Here is a 21,262-nt window from a genome sequence, read left to right as displayed (position 1 = left end):
GCTGACAGCATCTCACTTTTCTGTTCGTACCCCGGCTGAGATAACTGGCGAAATAGCATCCACATTGCTGCCCTCGCACGACGACAGAAGGGGATGGAGGAGGATTACTGCATCAGCGATCGCTAACTGGCAGTGATGTCCATGGTAGAGAAGAGAGAGAGAGAGAGAGCTGCATTGGCAATATGAACACACAGTAGGTTACTATCAGAGTGGTGCACTTTTGACATAGTGAGCTGATAATTTTCATGTAAATTAAAAGTAAATGAAGTAGGAGCAAGGGGCAGTACTCTATATTTGTTTTACAATGTGCAGTTTTAAGAGCTTTGTGCAATTTCTTTCAAAATGTGGAGAAGTACACACCAAAACTTTAAGGTATTTCATTCTTCTTGTCCTTGCCTGCGAGTCTCAGAACCAGAGTCCTCATTACTGTGCCTATACACCCTTCAACTTTTGTGAAACCTGTTCATAAAGACCACCTGTGGGAAACAGAAATTAAAGTCCTCTCAGACCGTTGGTCTTTGTAGGCAGGGGCATTAACATGAAGGGGAAACAAAGTTACTGGTTTCTAAGGACAGGTGGTCTTCACAAACGGGTGGTCACTTAAACAGGTTTTGACTGCATACTGTTTTGATAGCTCCTAATGGTAATATCTTCTCCCCACATGGCTGTAATCATATTTCTGTACAAGTATGCTACCTTTGTAGCTAGCCAGTGCTGATACTACCCACCTCCTAGAACCAGGGGATGTCTAATAGTGTTCAATGTTTGCCCCTTGCAAGATGTCAATTATCGACACTGATTTTTATTTTCACTGTGTTGGTGCCATCTCACAAAGAAAGAGATGAGTGTGAGAATGCTTTCTGGGGTGGTTCTCTGTTTGTAGTGTACAACAAAGCAAATTGTGTCTTTCACTTCCTGTGTTAAGTTTACAAACAACTCTTGCCTTTATTGGCTTTATGTGTATTGGTGGCAAAGGCTACAAGACATCTTAATCAACTTTGTCATGCCAAAGATGGTGAAAATTTGAAGCATGCTAAGTACACCTATCAGTTCTCATAATTTTCTTCTGCATTTTGTTGATGTGTCCTATTGATGAATGTATGTTTAAAAAGCATCCAGCTATGTAACTGAGCATATAACTTTTGGTATAGATCATACTGAAGAGGTATACTGTAATTGTATAATCACACCCATGAGTGTGCCAATTTAGCAGGTCTAAATTGTTGTCATTTGTTTTTGAAGATCAGCTTGTTGCATCTTTCTAAAAACATCCAATTGGAAGTCTTTAGGATGGTTAGCAGCCTTTATTCTATCAAGTGTCTTGTGTACAACCCAAAGTCAAAGGCCAGAATATTGGCAGTCAGTTAGAATCAAATCAGTCACCCACTAACTACCGGTATTTAGGTAATAAGTTCAGTCTGTCGGGGGTTGGGTTTATGTCAGGGAGAGTTGGCATCATTGCGGCAATGGACGACTGCATGCAGGGAATGGCACAGGACGAGTGAACGAACACTGTAAAGTTCAGCCTGTACTAGCACTTGTTTCAAGGCTTTAAAACCTTCATTCTGTTCTTCCTGTTTAAAAGTTACATTTAGTTTAATCTCTTTCACATTATTGATTTCAATTCTTAGTTCCATGCAGTTCTTATCCATGAACCAGGCTCTTCCAGTCCTTTTTGTTTGGCTGAGACAGTCAATGTTTTGAAGTGAGTGGCTTCATCATATGCCAGACATCAGACTGATAAAATGATTTCTGGGTACTAGTCCCTCAGATATTTACATATCTTCATGTTCTTGTCTGTGGTCACAATGTCAGTCTGGAGTCCCTGCACGGGAGAGTTCATACAGCTCTCTCTTGAAGCCTAGCTTCTCCATTTCAGTTGAACTTCTTGCTTCTCTTACCTGGACAAGGATCAGTAGGGAAAGTGACATCAGTATTCGGTTGCCAGTACCACTTGGGCCCATTTTATAAAGAGTTGTGATTGATCGTACGCTCGATTCATCATACGATCAGTCTTGCACTCGGTCTTTATGAAATGGGCCCTTAAGAACGTTACTCAGCCCTGTTGGAGTCCCTCCATGAACCAGTTGTACAAAAAGTGATTGACATTGTGAACAAATCCTTATTTCCTCTTCTCAATTCTGACAGCAACCTCCCGCATGGCAAAGGTGTCTGTGTCTTCTTGATAGCAAGCTAACACACTTTCATGCTCCTTTTCCTCCTTCACGTATAAAACTGCTTGAGTCAATGAAAGATCGGTTTAACATTTCCCATAAATGGGCATGTTATGTCACAAAGCCCCATCCTGAGCAGACTAGCTGGCGGTTCGATGTCATATAATTCTAGATAGGTAGACCAAAGTTTTATGGCTTGATCAGTGACATATTTTATAACAGAAAAGAGAGAGCTCCAGCTATCTCATGTCAACCATCTACTTTGGTACTCTTTGCTCAACATCAACGAAAAAACTTTTCTTACCCTCTGTGTTTACATGTATTTGACGAGACTTTAAATCTCTTTGCTTATTTTCAATGTAATCCTCGTTGAATTTTGCAACTTTATATTTTCCCATTCCCTAGTTCTGTCGCACAAAATACAGTACTATATGTATGTAGTTTTGCAGTAAAAAGAGTGTGCGAGCTGTCCAAACTGATTTATAAACTATGTAGTGAGAAGGTTTGACCTAAACCCAAACAAGTATTGAATGGAAACCATGGTGAGAGAGAAGTATGCTGATTTTTGCATAGTTGGATATATTTCAGAAACTCTGACCCAAATTGTGTGCTTTGCAATTGTAAATATGACGTTTCCTTTTTGTATCGTCAGACATAGAGAATTTTATAAACTCTCAATTTATTGATTACTATAATATTCCATCAAGACATGGCATTATTTCTTTGATAAATGAGAAGGAAAAATGAAATATATCAATGTTGATTAATAAATCTGCAATATATCAGAATATACTTGTTGCCCCGTTGCAGTGTAGTCAAGTATATTGAACTTTATGAAGGAAGTGTGCATGTGTATGAATTAAGTTTCTGTATACCTTCCAAGCATAGAACATGGGGCGAACACTGTAATAATTGATATATACCAAAACGTATCTGTCTGTTGAATAATACATATGTACATACACAAGGAGTATAAATCGCACAATATCTTGAAATTCAGTATAGAAAAAAAAAATTGCCCACTTCAAGAGTAGCAGTCTGTTCACCATCATGTGAATGTACAACTGTATATGCATCTACAAAATGCTATGTGTGCCAAATTTATTGTTAATCCACCTGAATTACTGAACAGGCTTCATAAAGTTGGCTGCCCCATGAATCAATCACTTGCTTAAACAATAAGATATACATGTACATGAAGTAATATTACATGGAATGGAAAATTGCTTGGACGAATGGTTTTGACTTCTTTGATGCAAGGAAATTTATGAAACCCTTAAGTCACAGCAACATAAACATGCTAGAGTATGGGCTCTGCAAAATGGCTGTCTACCGTAGGTTGCATCAGGGAGGTTTCCTCTCACCTCCCTGGTTGCATTGACTACACCTTCAGACAATCCTGAATTCTGAAGTTTTGTGGCACCAAAATGATCAGGTTGAAACCAAAGTGTGTTTGTTCTCTTTTTGGCTATTTTGATTTGTTTTGTGTTCTTCTTCAGACAGTAAATGCAACCGACATCTCACATCATCACTCTGGAACACAGACAACATATCCCAACATTAAAGAATCAATTGTATGCAAACTTCCGTGGAAATATACAAGTTTTTTTTTTATTCATCATTCTAAGAAATACACAAATAGGGGCACTACGTGACATACATGCACACAAAATAAAAGTGTTAGATGGTATTTACAACAAACTGCATTACAGACATTTCTTTTGTACACACACAAAAATGCAGCTTTACAACGTTCAACAAAACTCAAGAAAGAACACATTTGTGGGACAGTAAACTCTACTCTCACAATCTGTACAGGAAACCAGTCACTTATTTCATTTCATATTTTAAACTATTATTTTCCAAGTCTTGTTTCCTTGGCCCAAATTCAAAAAGGGAGTTTAAATCAAATCCATGGTATACATTTAGTCCATTAATGGACTAACACGAGCACAAAATAGGTGTACCTATCACATGCGTATGTCAGGGAGTTTTCATTTCAGTTGTCGGTCGCAGTAAGTGCTGTGTCATGCACGCTTACGCAATTGAAATTTGCGTAAATAATCCATGGACTAAATTAAAACTAACTCTGCAAATTCTGGCCACTGTGTCTCATGTTTCTAAACATGCTAAATTTCATCCACTGAAGAAATTAAGTTCTCATTTTCTCCACAAACAGCTAAAAGAAACGTTTCTCATGACTCTTAAAAACACAACGGTAAACTGTCAAAATGATTATACTGGATACTACCAAGCCTTCAATAAATTCATTTCCCCTTTTGCAAGAGGAATGAAATGCCATAAATTCCCTCCCTCCTACTGTATGGTATTTCAGGATGCAGCTCGCACATAAAAGAGAGAAGTTCTGGTGTCTAGCGCAATTCTCCAATGGACTACTTGGAAGCACTGCTAAAAAGCTGAGGTATACATCACATTTCCTCCAGCAGTTGTTTGTCTGCACCTAGATCTCATTTCCAAGTATGAAGAAACGTGCCTCCACCTCCAGAAATGGGGAGAAATACGTATGTATATACCAGCCAGAAAAGGAGTACATTTGGTTATGAGAACATCAGAAGAAAAGCTTCGTTCCAAAAAGATACACACAATCTCTTAAATGAAATTCATATTCCCGAACAACTTGTCTCTTTCCTTCCATTAAAATCCTGTGTTTGTGCATGACCTCTGTTTTAATCTGACACATTCCCTACACCAGCAAGACCTCTTCTACTGATCTGAGCACACATGTGCTGGTATATTTAATCACCTTCCCCGTGCTTGCACAAGCTTCCAATATTTCTGTGTCTTTCGCACGCGTCTGAATGCAGCAAAGCAGGGAGATCAGCAGTTTTGGTAAGAATGAAATAAGTGCACAGAAAGGTCCAAGGAAGAGACATACGGCATCGAAGGCAGGACTCCTCATAAATTTCTGGCTACTCAAACCGTGCGAACTTTCTCCCAAAAGCAGCATACTCGACGTATACACCTTTTTGAATGACGGTCTGTACCAGAAACCTGCAGACGTAATGGTCTAATTCAAAATGCAATGTATTGACACACATTTTGACGAGTGACTGCAATGTAACATTACAGTAAAGGATGAAGAAATGACAATGAACTTTGTGAATCATGCTCTCTTCCATGGATAAAAGTTTATGGATGAATCATCCGTGACCAACACCAGTGACCATGTGCTGACAAGGTTGGTGTCTGCGACACTCAAAATTTGAAAGCAAACCACACAACAGACAAAGAAATTTACCCATCAGTGCACTAATTTGGCAATCCAAGTATAAATTGTGATGTTTGGAATGTTGGGGGGGGGGGGGGGCTTACCCAAATCAACCATAAAACGGGTGACTAACCTAGCATTTTTCAAAACAAGTTTGTTCATTCATCTTTCCGTTATGTTCTTCAGCGTTGCACATAAATATGAATTCATTTCATTGGCACTTATTTTGGGTACATTGTACTCTCATTACCTTACTCACATAAATATCCAACCGTAATATTTGGGCCTCAAACTGCCTGGAAAAAAAGTGAGAAAGATCTTACGAATGTGAAACTGTCAAAAATGCACAAGAAGAAGAAGAGATCTTGACAGGTCAAACAGTTAAAGGAGAAGAAAAGTCTAACTCTAGGATTTCTTGAGGAAAAGAAATCTGTGGGCTGCTACAGCAACATCATAGTTGATTTTGGAGGGGTGTCATAAATATATAGTGTGAAAAAAAAAAATCATCTTTTTTATGCATGGTAACAATTTATCTGTGATTTGAATTCTCTTTTTTTTCAGTCACTTCAAATCTAAGGCCATTCATCAAATCTATTTGCATATTTACACAGCTCTATGAATTTCTATCCTTGTAATATATATTCTAGTCTCATTTAAAAACAACACATTTCATTCCCTTTTTCAAAAGAAATAAAGTGACATATTCAGATGTCTGATTGCGTATGTTTTTATATGATTCAAAAGCAACATTTGAAATTCTGCATAATTCCCAAAGTAAAAGGAAAAGGTAAAGCCCTCATATACAGCACATAAAGTTTTTATTACAAATGATGAATTTATGACATTTTTTATTTTACAAGAAATCTAGCCGGCAGAGAAATAGACAGCTACAAGTTCCAAAGCATCTACATGAAATCAGCCAAAATGCACGGAAAGGAAAACCTTTTCAAACAAAGGGCCCTTTCATCATAGCATTGTACATGAAGCAGATCAGCTTACATTGCATGCAGATATATCACAAAAGATAACACAATACTACATTTCAAGATAAATTGTGAACGTAAAATGATATGTACACAGTATGATACACAAACTTTCAATGCAGTTTGCTTTTGCCCTTACAACTGCCAATACTGTATTGATAACTGCTGCACCCAAGTCGATGTTCTTTTGTCCCAATATCTCTCACAATTCAATTTTACGTCCATTTGGAAGATGACCGAGGTCTTTCAATAACTTTGTCATTATTGTCAAAATCTGACCGTGCCCCCAAGTTTTGGAATGACTTTGATATTCATATAATACACTAACTTGACTGATGGAGGTCACATAAACAAAAAATCCAGTTGATTTTTCCATTAATTGATTAATCTTTATAAACAATCACAGGTGTAAGTCAACATCTTGTCAGATAATTTCAGTAAAAACAGACAAACATAAACTCATGTATTATATCCTCAAAAAAGAAAAGAAAAGAAAAGAATTCAAAATAATGATGGCAGATTTATTGTATCCATAACAATTCTCATTGAGATCGTCCTGTCATTGAATATCATTTGCTTGCTGGCAAGCACAAGAAAAAACAACAACCCCAAACCAACAACCTTCATGTCAGAATCGCCTTGGAAGTCGCCTTCAGCACCCATCAACTCTTATTGTTAGTGGATGTAAACATTACTACTGGCACAACCTCATATCTCTGGGTATTACACAATCAGTAGGAAGAACCAATACACTGCTGATACATGCAAAACAACACATGCATCTGTTGTGCTAGTGATCAAGTCCATTGACAATGTCGGTTGAGCAGAAAGGTGTTCTTGTCAGCTACAAACGCTGGCTGCAATGTAAGTCTAGATGCATGGTATGCCAGCCGACCCGACTACTTTGTACGGAGATTGAGAATAGTTGGTTCCACTTTCCATGATACACATAAAAGTAACGACCAGGAAGTTTACTTTTGGCAAACTCTCTAGATACATAAGATGCATACAAAAATGGGAGAGATTACTTGCACCAAAACAGCCCAAAGAGTGCACATTTCTATTTCACGAAATGCATCTAGTACATCCAACACCAGAGAAGATGACACAACAAATTGCAGACACCCAGGAATGAGATTTGTACAACCCAACAAGGATGGGGAAATCTAATGATTGATTTGAAATCTAAGACAGTTCCCCCCGGCAGCATGTAAACCTTGTCATGACAGACAGACATCTATAAAGCCAGATCAAGAGATACGGGTCACACTACTATAGAGCAGGCCAAGCGTAGTGCCTGCAATAAAGTGACTGACCAACAAAACGATCATGGACGTGTACCTTATCTGGCAGACTACTTTGCTCACAATCATTTTTAAATTTCAACAGCCCTCCCCACTCCAGAATATATCTAAAAACAATGAAATCATGCACATAAACTGATCTTTATATTACATAATTACATGGTTTGCCTCAACGTTTGTTTTGGTTTTCTCTACACAATAATCACATATTTCTTTGTACAGTCACCCCACTTGTTCTCTCTTGTACAATTAAAAAAAAAAAATACTACTTGTATATTTCATCTACTTTTCTTGTGTACACAACACTCTTTGTACAAAATAAATATGTTGATGCTGGTAATGCCTCATGTAAATGTACAAAATAAACACAAAAAATGCACCAGTGTTTCACAAAGCCAACAAGAGTGAACATAAACTTCTTCTGGTGGATAGAAATAAACATCCAACAATACTCAAGAAAGTACAATGTCAGCTCGAGATGTCTTTAAAAGAAGAAGAAAAGGAAGCAAAAAAAAGTAAAAAAGAAAAAAGAAAAAAAAGAGAGTCAAATGATATGATCGATAATATGTAAACTGCGTGCAGTACAGATATACATGGTAAAGGCCTTCACCATGGACTTTATATCCATGTCTCCAAAATACGTGGATGTACTTGGCCCCATCATTAGAATAGGTCAGGGACTAAATATGGGCAGGGCACTATTCAACACAGACAAGGTGTTGCCCCGCCCTCCTTTCCCCTTCCATCCAATCACATTGGGGTATTACGGCAGAATCCTCAGCCACGCCCCCACAAGAAGTCAGCAACAGAGGGCACTGAACCTAATGCAATAAGGTCAAGCATTTAACTCTGAAGTCAAGTACAAATGGTAACCGAAAAAGAGACAATAACAATCACTGACCAACTGCTATCAAACTCTTCTTGATTTCTTGAGCACAGCAGAAATTCAACAAACCAAATTGGTACGTAGCGATGGTGGGGATTTCAGTCCCTTGGATATTATCAGACCCCTGTCACCATGTACAGTCCAGTTGGTCAGCCATATATGACAAAGTTCCAAAACATTGATTTGCTGCATACACACGTGCTAAAAACAGAACTTTCTTTTGATTCGCTACCTGAAATGCAACAACGACACAGGGTAAAATGTTCATTGTTAAGGAACAAATGAAAAAGGCTTCTGCCTGTACTCTATCACTGACACCCTATTCTTGTTCTTCTTTCTTTCTTTTCTGTTCCTACAGCTCATGGTGGCATACGTAACTTTCAAATTGCGTGGATAATCTATCAAAGCCGGAAGATAAAATACCATATGAGAATCAGTAATTCAAGAGGAGTGAAGATCCTGATTTGAAACACTGGAATGTGATTTCAGCTGTTCGACACAGTTGGTGTACTCACATGAAACACCAGACTTTGCTCCTAACTGTTGATACCCATAACACACCCATGTGTACGTGGGCAATGATTGTAAAGACAGCCTAGAAACGGTCGATGTAGCAAAACGTCTGATATGCAATCAGCTGAAGACGTCGCAAACTCCATCTCCGAGAGTTACGGTACTGTACAAAACGGACAACCTTCCATGTCTTTTGCCCGAGGCAAAGTGACTTGTGTACACAAGAAATGAATGGAAAGAAGTGATGGACTGTGACTGTTAATTGGTACAGTCCATGCAGACATATTCTGCTCAGCGAGCAAACTTGTCAGCCTGCTGACGAATTTTTTTGTTGTTGCCTTGTTTGGGACCTTATATACACTTTCCAAATCTGAACAGACACACGGAGACCGATTCTGATTGCTGTGTGACCTTTCCATCCAGTTCAGTTGTGAAATTATTTGCAAGGAAATTGCCCCTATATGTTGACTGCTCTTTAACTCTGCCTCTGATGCTGCAGTGAATATAAAGAAACAAAAAGCACTGTACAGGATACACATGGAGTGCTCAATTTACAAGAAACCTCTGAGATGTTTGGAGATATCACGTTACACCAGAAAGGATCGCTCTCCTTTTCCTGTTCCTTTCAAGCGAACCACGTTTTACCTTCTTAAACTATTCTTGGGGTGGGAACTGTCTGAGTTACTATGGGTCATGAATATTAATAATGCCTCCTTGTTGAAAGATTTCTGGGATGCTGTGACTGGTTTGAGAACATCCTCACAAGTTTAGAGCCTGGTCTCAAGCAGTCTTGGACTCGGCTTCCGTTTCACCTTTGACCTTCTTCCCAGGTGGACTGCAGAGAAGAGACAATCAAACACACACACATTTGTTGAATTTGGGAAAGACACAAAAAAGGATTGAAAAGCCTTAAAATGCCTCCAAATGTTACTTCAGAGTTTAATCTTGTTGACACCTTTCCTTATTTCACTTTTTATCCTTTCACAGTCCGTATACTATCTCCACAAAAACTTGCGAGAGGGATTAATATTAGGCTTAACAGGTCAGTAACAAGTCAAAGGAATGTGCATCTTTCATAAAAAAAAAATCAATATTGTGGAATTCTGTTCATTTCTTTTATATTGTTGCCCTACCGTGACATTGTGAATTGCAGTCTTCTTGCCCAGCAATGTGAGCTCATAAAGTTATAACAAAACTTTAAAAATTCATAATTTAAATAGATTTCCCAATATTCCTCAAATTTCACTAATGTGTGCCACTAATATTTTTGCAAGCAGATAAGAGATAGAACATGGACACTTAAAAAACAAATAAACAAACAAATAATCAAAACTTTATTTCATAGACTGTCAAACACAATCTGACAAGTGAGCAGGGACAAGCCTGACATCATACCTTTCCACAGCTGATGCCGGTCTTTTGGCTGCAGTGGTAGGCTTAGCAGCAGTAGTCTGGTTGTCTTGGAGCCATCTTACTTGGGTGGCAGGTCCATATCTGTAAGAGACACAGAGAAACAGAGAGAAAAAGAGAAAGAGAGGTAGAGAGATGGGAGTGGGAGGCAAAATGTTAGGAATTAACTAGAGAAGCACTCTGAGAGCGCAGACCTCTGCCAAGCATACAGCTCATTTCCGCAACTGATCTTGTTCTTCCTAGAGATATCAGTGATTTTCATCCATACGTACTTATAGGATTGTGTGCTGAAAGTTGCCCGATTTCCAAATATAGACGCCTTTGTTACGTCATAAACCCTCAGATGCACGGCCCGCTTCGCCCTAGCAGAAATTAGAGCACGCACTTTGGCACGCACTTTTGTGCGCGCATGCAAACCTCAAATACGCGCAACCTGAACTCCAAGTTCATTGACCCTTCCTGCCAAAATATCAAAAATCCTTCATTAATTCCCCCAAAATTCTCGGATCACTACCAAAAGTTAATCGTTTGTTACTTGTGTCATTCTCAACCTTTCCTGCAAGTTTCATCCCAATCCGTTTACTACTTTTTGAGTTATTTTGCACATGGCGAACAAACAAACAAATGAACAAACGGTAACAAAAACATAACCTCCTCCCTTGGTGGAGGTAATAACACAGTAACACCAGATTTGTGACAGAAGAATTACACAATCTACTATGTCTGCAGATTATCCTATTATTGTTTTGAAAGCAGAAATTCTAAAGAATTTGATAGGGTTGGGGTTTTAGGTGGTATGGAATTGTTAAATGGTATTGTCAGAATGGCTAATCACTTTCGACATCCAGCTGAATCCCTGCTTGGCAAACTGCTTGGCACACTCTCTTATTGCCACAAACTAGCATTAGACTGACATGAAACATATGAGTGGGACTGTAAGGGCAGCAGCGATTCTGCTTAACCCACCACCTAGGCTTCAGTTTCTGTACCCGTTCACATGGGTGAACCAACATTTAAGAATTTTTAGCTGGCAGAAATGTATCATACATTGCTTTGAAAGTGATTGCTATACAGAATCAGAGTGTATGTGAGTTTTGTCCTGGTAGCTGTTATTACAGGATATTTCCACTGGCAAGATCATTATCACATGGTAGTTGTTATATTCATGTTCGTGGTAGTTGTTGAATTCATGTTCATGGAGCACAGCAGTGAACACAGAAATGTACACATGCATGTTACATGATCAGAGTTGATATGTTTACAGGTTGATAAATTTGCGAATAGTACCCAGATCGCAGAATTCCCACAAATAACCCCAGGAAAATAGGTACGGTATGAAGTCTCATTAATAAAGATTGTCTTTTTATGAGTTTGAGGTGACAAAAAATGATTTCAAGTATCAAAACTAAATGCAATCGTAAAATTCGCTTTGTGTTTGCTCTGTATTGTGGGCTGCTCAGGTACAGCCCTGTCGCAATTTATACAGCGACTGGGCTGTGTATACGTGTAGTTAGTGTACAGCTAGTGTATTTACACATGTGTATGCACAGCCCTGTACAGTGTATTTACATATGTGTATGCACAGCCCTGTACAGTGTATTTACATATGTGTATGCACAGCCCTGTCACATCATTATCACAGCAAGTCAAGACTGGTACTCTTTGCGGTCTCAGTCTGGTGGCCCCTGGCATCCTGTACCCCCAGCCTCCTGGGCCCCCTGCCTTGGGCCCGCACTTAGGCTCCTGGCCTCGGCCCGGCCTTGGGCCCCTGGGCCACTGGGCCTGGGCCCACTTGGGCTATGGGCCCCTGGGCCTGGGCCCACTTGGGCTCTGGGCCCCTGGTTCCGGGCTAAGGCCCGTGGCCTTGGGTCCGGCCTTAGGCCCCGCCTTTGGCCCGGCTGTACTTTGTACATGGTCTATGGGAAATCAGGCTTGTCTGTAACTGTATAATTACGAATAATTACAAATAATCACAAATGATCAACAGGTCCATATATGAATATATAAATACATGAATATATGATTACATGAATATATGAATATATGAATATATATCTGAATATATAAATGTGATCAGGCATTCTGTTACGGTGTCTGATCTGCAGTCATTCATATATAACAAATTTTATGCATGTATGAATGGCATACATTCATGTGTACAGTATGCTACTTGATTGAACCAGCCAATGGAGAAAGATCACACCATTGAACAATACTTGAAAGACATGTACAGTTCAATGAATCAATGCTTGTTATTATGAACTCTGTAGAGGTATGCAGCCCTCTTCAGATGGAAAACATACAGTTGGCTATCAAACAGAGCTTGCAAAACCATCAACAATTTATTGAGTTGGATTTGTGTGTGTGTGTGTGTGTGTGTGTGTGTGTGTGTTAGAGCTATTTGGCTTGTTTCCTTTGCATGCATCATCACAAATCCCGAAGTCTGAATAAAGTGAAACCAAGACCACCATATAGATGTGCTGAATTGTACAGTGCTGGATCAGAGCACTACCATAAGATTGACACCATGGCGGGAATTGTGCTAACAGTGTACTATCCTTCCTGTGCATTTATGTTAAAGTGTACCAATACCCTGAAAATCAAATTTGTGTACAGCTAGAATACACATAAACAGCCATAATTCACTTGTGACAGCCGATGAAAGTATACATACTTCGATAAATCAGATCATAGCCATTGGCACTTGTGCACTGCACATTTAAATTCTGTTCCATAAGCACCAGTATTGATGTGTGGGGGTTCTAGCTATACACGTACGTTTTTACAAATAATATCAAGATTCCACGTCCACCGATTTAGTATTTAATCACGGCACACTACATATCACTATCATTCAAGACGTATTTGGAAAAAAGTATCGATAACGTGATCACTTGATTGAAAGAATTGGGTGATCAATTAGTCAATTTCAAGTAGTTATTGTTTTTGTCAATTTTTACATTATCAATAGGTATAGGTGTATAGATTTGACTATGATACATTTACATACCAAATTTGAAAAGAATCGGTCAAGAAACAAGGCCAGCGTCGCACACACAAGCAGACCCTGTTAAATTTACCTTTTCATGTATAAAGACAGAACAAGCGAGGGCTCCATCACCAAAAACAATAGGCGTCTTCATTTTACCATAATACACCTTCCTGCCAAATTTGAAGATGATCTAAGAAGAACTGCAGCCAGCGGAGTGCTCACAAGAAAATCTCTGTGGTGGACGCGGACGCGGCGGCGCAACAAGGCCAAATCCATAGTATCCTCCGAACTCTGTTCGGGGGATACAATAATACATGTAACTCCTAATGTTGGGTTTTTTATCTAGCCCTTGCTTGATTACCACAAGAAGTTGACTTCTAATCCTGACTTACCAGTAAAGATTGGAGTTCAAAGAATTCCAAGGATTATTAGCATCTCTTTGATACCATTGGTACATTTAATTTTATGCCAGACTGGTGAACAAAAATGGTAAAAAAATGTGGGCCCAGTTTTCTTTGAAAGATAATTATTTTTACACTAAGTTTGTGAACATCAATCACTGTCACAAGTTTATTTCCCCTTCCTCCAAAATATGCTATAAAGAATAGAATAAAATTTGTCTTCAACAAATGTAAAAAAAAAAAATGTCGCTACGGCGACTGGTGTATGCCTCCGCCATAATGCATGGTTCTCCTAATAGGTCTATAGTACAATGTCTTGACAATGTGTGATGACAGTTTCACACAATTGGCAAAATATTAAAATGACAGGTTTGCCACAAATGTGCTGAATGTTCACTTTCCTAGAACTAGGTTCAATTGGATGAATGATTAAAACGTCAGAGTGCAGGTATTTGGGGGAACTGATGATTTTTACTTGACTTTTGACCCTTTTATAAGTTTATGCATTGAGTAATTTTCAAGGTATTGAGAAAAAGTATAATTTCAGTATCAAATGGTAAAACAGTTTTATCTAAACCTGGCCTTTGACCTTTGACCTCACAGTTCCAAAGAGAATCACTGTTAGGTAGAACATGCATAAATATGTAAGTTTCATGATAATACCTTGAGTTACTTTTGAGATATGGAGGAAGAAGTGCAATTTAGCACTTTCACTTGACCTTTGACCTTTTGACCTTTGACCTTTCGGCAAGAAACTTCCCACAGAAATATATATTGGATTATACATGCATACATCAAGTTTAAAGTCCTTCAGGCATTGCATAAATATAAGGAAAGTAGTGATATTTTGAGGAGTTGACCTTGACCTTTGACCCATGACCCCCAACTTCCCTAGATAATCACTGCCCATCGGTACATGCATATATACTAAGTTCCATGAAGATACCTTGAACCATTTGCGATATGGAGAAAAACATGAAATTTCAACCTTTTTTTCACAAAATAACCTGTGACCTTTGACCTTTGACCCCGTGACCCTAAAATCCAAACAAAGTATCATCCTCCCAGGATATACCCTCATACCAAGTCTGATGCAAAACCACCCCACGGTTCTTGAGATATCGACAAAAACAAAACGGGACGGACGTACGGATGGACGTACGGACGGACTGACGACCCGAAAACATAATGCCTCCGGCCACTTCGTTGGCGGAGGCATAAAAATTTTCACTTCGTGGTAAGTCATTCTGTGCCATCTTAGAGGCATTTTTATTTCATTTTTTCTTTTAAGCTACAGGGTTGTGTCTTTCCGTAATATCCCCATCATCAACATAAAATTCTATACATCTCATTTCTTTGTTTTCTTACTTTCAACCTCAATGACTGGATTGGACAGCAATTCTCCTTGAGGTTGAATCTTTCAACATAATCTGGAGACTCCAATAAGAGTTGGAACACTAATAGTGACCATGCACGGTATTAAGAGTCAAAGTATGAAGTATCAGTCTTAACCCCCTTTCTTGCCAAACATTTCAGAAAGTGCAAATTTGAGAAACCATCGGAATAATGATGTAAAGTTTCCCATCTATTTTACCCTCATCTTAAAGTATCAAGGAACACATATATTTAACTAAAATGATGTTAAATGAAAGAAAGACATTATTCAGAGGGGTGAAGGTTCAGATGCAAGTTTCTTCACTTTGTCTCCCTCTACAAATTAAATTTGTTAAGATCGCAACTGCTGATCTGTAAATTAACAAACATGTCGGAAAAAAGAAACCAGCGGGACTCGAACCTGTCATAAAATGAACCTAAAATGATGTTTTTAAAATGAAATGCAAAACAGGCTGAAGTCCCATGTAAACTTTATTGAACTTATGGCTAGTCCAGTGAATGCATTATCTTACAAGGATTTATTCTGACTGCATATAAATCTACATGAACAAAGTTAAGACAAACTTCTCTTTAAATAGTTTTTGCATTTGCGTGTGAGTCTCACCCTTTAACATTGCGCGCTGCAATGCGGAAAATGATGGCTGGTTTGCTGGTGTAGTCAATGTGGGCAGCGGCCAAGTTGGTGGAGCTGACCACACACGAAGGGTTGGGTCCACAGTACACCCTCACAAAGGCCAGCTGAGCGGGTGTGGCAGGCTTGGCATCCCCTGATGCACCACCGAGGGCGCTACGCACCGCCAGGTAGACCGAATACTCCTGAATCTCACCATTGGTGTTTGCTGGCGGCTCCCACGATAAATGAGCTCCATCTGGACTCTGTGCAGACACACGTAACATTTTTGCCATATCATAGCATTGAACATACCATATCAATCAGTAAACAAACATATTTTCAACCACACTTTAACCCTAATCAGGCCGGATCAGATCTCGGCCAAAAAAGCCTGGCCTGTTTAAAGGACAAGTTCACCTTCATTAACATAAGGATTGAGAGAATGTAGCAATATTAGTAGAACACATCATTGAAAGTTTGAGGAAAATCGGACAATCCGTTAAAAAGTTATAAATTTTTGAAGTTTTTGTGCAGTCACCGCTGGATGAGAAGACTACTGCAGTGTATGATGTCACATGCGTACAACAATATAAGGGATATATAGAGAGAATTTCACTAAATTTCATCTTTTGAAAAAAGTACACATTCCCTTGACTCGTTACTGACATATGTTATGGGTAATATTATTCCCATTGCCTTTAGAAAGAGGCAAGTAAAGTGCTCTTTTATTATGCGAAAAAAGTGAAAATATGTTGAATTTTCTTTACATTTTCTTTATACTGTTGTACTCATATGACATCACGAGCCTTAGTAGTCTCCTCATTCAGCGGTTCCAACACAAAAGTTTTAGAAATTCATAACTTTCGCATCGATTGTCCAATTTTCCTCAAACTTTCACTGATGTGTTCTGCTAATATTGCTGCATTCCCTCAATCATTATGTTAATGAAGGTGAACTTGTCCTTTAAGGTTAAATGTTGGCATCAAGATTGACCTGGTTCTGTTTTAGTGTCACATTTGCAGACTTTGACAAAATACATCAGCCTTGTTGTCATATGCAATGTGTTCACAACTACAGGTTATTTCCATTGGTGAAGAAAGATTACTACTCAGGATCAAAGTCATTAAGCTCAATGCTTGACACTTCCCTCAGCTTCATGCTACCACTTGCATATTACTAGCAAATTTCTGCACACTCTTGGGTATCAAGAGCACAAAAATCTTGTTGTGGTTGGTCTTCAAAATGCAAATGCTGAAGCTCAGTGCATATCCATTGGTCAAATATTTCTAGGAAGGCAAACTGCTTGGATGGAGACTAACCTTGCTGATTCTGATGGCTGATGGTGCTCCTGGGAAGCCAGGCAAGCATGTCTTGAAGGCAGAGATCTCACTCCATGGTCCACGCCCACAGGCATTGACGCCTGCTACCCTGAATTTGTAGGCTGTGCCGGGCTGCAGCTCTTGCTTCTTCAGGAAGCTGTGGTCTGGAATACTGACCACGTCAATGTCCTACACAGGAAGGTTTACGGAGAAACATCTAAAATAATCTATATTCATTAAGATATCATGCACTCTATCTATAGACCTCTGAAAGCATTGTGCTTCTACAAACCAGAGACAAAGTAGAGGAAATAGCAAGGTACAGTCCAAACACATAGTCCTCATACAAATGGTTAGGTAGTGAAACATCAGTATTGCACAATATCCTTGTTGTCCTGCTATCTCAAAATAACATATTGCCCCATCTAAAGTATGCCTCAATCATTCATGATATATGTCAACAAATAATATACTCCAATAAATTAGATTTGTAGCTCTTTCATGAATTTTACTAAAAGTGATGCTGACACCATTTTCTGCACACATCAGCTTCATTCTTATGATTTGTCCTTCTTACCTCATATCTGTTACTGCAGCTTATTTCTTAATAAAATGGGATCAGCTGGTAACTGTGTAGAAAAGTATATCATATTTTAATCACAGCAGCATCAGTTTCATTTCCACCTAGATGCTCATTTCCTCTGATATGCTTTGTCTTTAGTTTCGCCTTACCATAATTGAATCTGTCTCAGTAGAGACAACTCACATTTTTCGAAATTATATGTTCTTCATTAACTCCTCTATGATATCTGATGCTCAGAAAAATAATGGCATGCCTTGATACATTACTGTCATCGTCGTCGTCATCATCATCATCATCATCACCACCTTCATCATTCTCACAATAAAATAATACTCCTAGCAGTCTTATCATCATGAATATCATCACAACATCATCAGCAACAACATCACAGTTAAAATTCCACAGGAGATGTTTGGGAGGTCTACTTATCCAAGATCCAAGATCACCACCATATTATACTCACATCCTCATTCCTGTTGAGAGCCTCAGAGGGTAAGTGGTAGTGTGCCACTGTGGTAGTGGTGGTTTTGATGACGCCCACGTCGTACCACTGGTTTCCATCCTTCTTGGCCACTGGTAGGGCAGTACCCACGGGTGGTTTGCCATCAGCCTGCCATTCAAACCATAAGAATAAAACAATTATAATCAAGAACGAACCAGCAAAAACTATGAGTTCAATTGGTCACTGATTCTTCTAAAAGAACTGGACGCAAAGTTCATACTTCACATACTATCATCATATCAATGTCTTTATGAGGCTCATCCTATCTTCAAGAGGGATAGATATTAAAATGACATACCATAGATTTTCAGGATTTCTTACCTCGTTTTTCAACATTTACACTCAAAGTGACAAGGGTTAAAGGGAAGCACAGACTCTCCAAGCAGTACTTACCGCTTTGGCTTGTGTGTCCAGTCCGTTGGTCACTGGCTTGACCATTGTTGCTGGTGTGGGGCCAGCAGAATTGGCAAGTGATGCAATCGTCATAGCTATGGTCTTTGGATCAGAATCTAGTGGGGCAGAAAAAAAAACTAAGATTAGGCCATCATTTGGTATATACGTGTACAGCTCATGATCAAGAGTGATTTTCTCACTAGGTGAGATTTATATCAATTTAAAAGTCTACAATATCTTGCCCTTATGTCCTAAAATTGACATCCCCATAAAACTGCACAGTACTATAGCAGCACTTTGCCAGCGAGGCAATAGATGTCTCACCAAAATTGAACGAATTGCATCTATACACAAAACATGAATCTGAATCAATGAAAAATTCGAGCACAAAGCTATATGACTAACTGACCTCCAGCATCAACCTTCTTGGTTGAAGTGTCCATGGGCTCTTCTCCCAGGGTTCCGTTGGCAGCAGCTGGAGTCCCGTTGGAGATGGGCTTTGTCTCCTCCCCAGTGGGTGCCCCCTCCATCTTTACCACACTGAACATTTCCTCCTTCATGCTGTTATCATCCTGTGCTGGTGTCGCTGTGGTGGCATCTGGTGTTGCCAAGGTGACATCTGCCGGTGCCTGGGAGGCACTTGGCGCTGCTGCGCCGGGAGCTGGGGAGGCGTCGGTCTCCATGGGAGTGGCAGCCGGTTCTGCCTTCACGGGCTCTGCCTGCATGGGCTCGGCCTTTGGTGGCTCTGCCTTCACGGGTTCTACGGTGGCAGGTTCAGTTGCGGCCGGTTCAGTCGTGGCTGGTTCAGCCTTAGCCGGTTCAGCTGTGCCTGGTTCAGCTGTGGCCAGTTCAGCTGTAGCTGGTTCAGCCTTGGTAGGTTCTGCCGCAGCAGGTTCTTGCGCAGTAGAATCAGTCGCAGTAGGTTCTGCCAGCACCTCTGACGGCTCTGCCTTGACTGGTTTGGCTTCTCCATCAGCCGGAGCAGGGTCCACAGGGGGATCTTCTGACTTGACCGGTTCACCCTCTGCATATGGAATCAAATGACATTGAAGTCAATGGTGATAGGGCTCTGAATGATAGTAAGATAATAGGAAGACCCTATGCGCCTGGTTCAAACTAGATTGAAACCTATGACAGGATCTTTACATTACTGGGATGTACACAGTAAAACCTTGCTCATTGTGACTACACAGAAGACACAATGCACACTACTCGAATTTCCACAACTGCCCACTCAATCCATTGCATGCACATACATGAAATGCAGTGCTATTCTTATTGTCACAACATTCACTGAAAATCCATGAACTAATGGAAGTAACCTAAGAGAGTTACAGTGTCTCCACTCATCACACGAAGAATAATGAATTCTTAAAAGTATCACCAGTACCCTAACGATTGACAGCTCACCTGATGGTTGTGAATCAGAGGCAGCACTGGTGGCATCACCCGTCTCTGCCGTGGTACCAGGATTTGCAGCCTCTTGTGTGGTGGTAGTTGCAGTAGTGGCAGGTGTTGCTTCTGTACAGAGTTTTAGTAGTTAAGTGGGTAAACTCTCTTTAATATAACTCTTCTACAAAGGTGTGGCAAATGCAGTTAATAAACCATTCTTTGATGACCCCTCACAAAGAAACAGGATAAGTAATCACTGCAGAATGATTTTTAAAAAAATGAAAAGTACAGGTATGTGCTCAAAATGTGGGTTGCTATGAAATGAGAAATGTCTGCCTATTACTCATGAATAGAAACTCTTAAAAAACCAGTGACAGTGTCCAAATGCATAGTCACAATCTTTCATCACAGACATCACTGAGATGTTTTTAGAAAGAATATCAGTAACATGAGTCATACAGGATCAACAGGATAGCTATATGAAGTGGTCTACATAAATACCGGTCGGCGATTGGTCATAATGCAATCATGTGACTAAAGCAGCGAGGATCATGATAGTGACATCACGTCAGGTAATACAATTCAAGGATTTGACTGGTTGCTGTCAGGGCTGGAATGAAATCATGTGTATTCATGGAGACCATATACTAAAACATGTAATGACTTGTCACACTGTTGTAATGTAACACTTGACGGTCCCTTGGAAGTTACATTTTCCCCTCAACACAACATTTTGGGGAAAATATAGCTCCCATGGGGATGTCTAGTGTTGTTAAACGCCTCTTTAAAGGCAAAATCTGTATAATATAGACTGCCAATAATCCTCTGAATCATGATCACTACTCTAATCTTGAGAACTTAAACAATCTTTCACTCCTTTCTCCCAGTCTGACATTTAGCATTAACCCATTGAGGACGCACTGATTTTGCTACAACACGCATTTCCCATAGACCCCTGCCCGAGTATACTCGAGACTCCTCCTAAACGGGTTAACCCTAACTAGGCCGGGCTATTTAGGTAGATTATACGGCCGGGGGGGGGGGCCTCCCAGGCCCCCCCTCCAGATCTTGGCGGTCGACCGCGCGATCACGACGAAAATCGGCACACACATTGCCTATGATGTAATCTAAAGTACCGTGAAGTTAATTTTTTTTAAAGTTATTATTTATGCT

At 39.7% G+C, this 21,262-nt stretch overlaps 1 protein-coding gene across 1 annotated transcript in view; it reads right to left on the bottom strand.

Moving 5' to 3' along the window:
* Positions 1 to 3,764: 3,764 nt before the first annotated feature.
* Positions 3,765 to 21,262, bottom strand: part of LOC140245654 (host cell factor 2-like) — a 44,962-nt gene continuing 27,464 nt past the window's right edge. Inside the window, exons 17-24 of the mRNA XM_072325205.1 lie at positions 20,108 to 20,218; positions 19,107 to 19,721; positions 18,698 to 18,813; positions 18,266 to 18,412; positions 17,220 to 17,408; positions 15,892 to 16,163; positions 10,485 to 10,583; positions 3,765 to 9,924 (exon numbers count right to left, since the gene is read on the bottom strand). Coding sequence (XP_072181306.1) covers positions 9,870 to 9,924; positions 10,485 to 10,583; positions 15,892 to 16,163; positions 17,220 to 17,408; positions 18,266 to 18,412; positions 18,698 to 18,813; positions 19,107 to 19,721; positions 20,108 to 20,218 — 1,604 coding nt within the window. The 3' untranslated portion in view covers positions 3,765 to 9,869. The remainder of the gene's footprint in view (positions 9,925 to 10,484; positions 10,584 to 15,891; positions 16,164 to 17,219; positions 17,409 to 18,265; positions 18,413 to 18,697; positions 18,814 to 19,106; positions 19,722 to 20,107; positions 20,219 to 21,262) is intronic.

Source organism: Diadema setosum, chromosome 2, assembly GCF_964275005.1.
Source record: "Diadema setosum chromosome 2, eeDiaSeto1, whole genome shotgun sequence".
Taxonomy (NCBI): Eukaryota; Metazoa; Echinodermata; class Echinoidea; order Diadematoida; family Diadematidae; genus Diadema; species Diadema setosum.
This window is presented reverse-complemented; position numbering and strand designations above follow the sequence as displayed.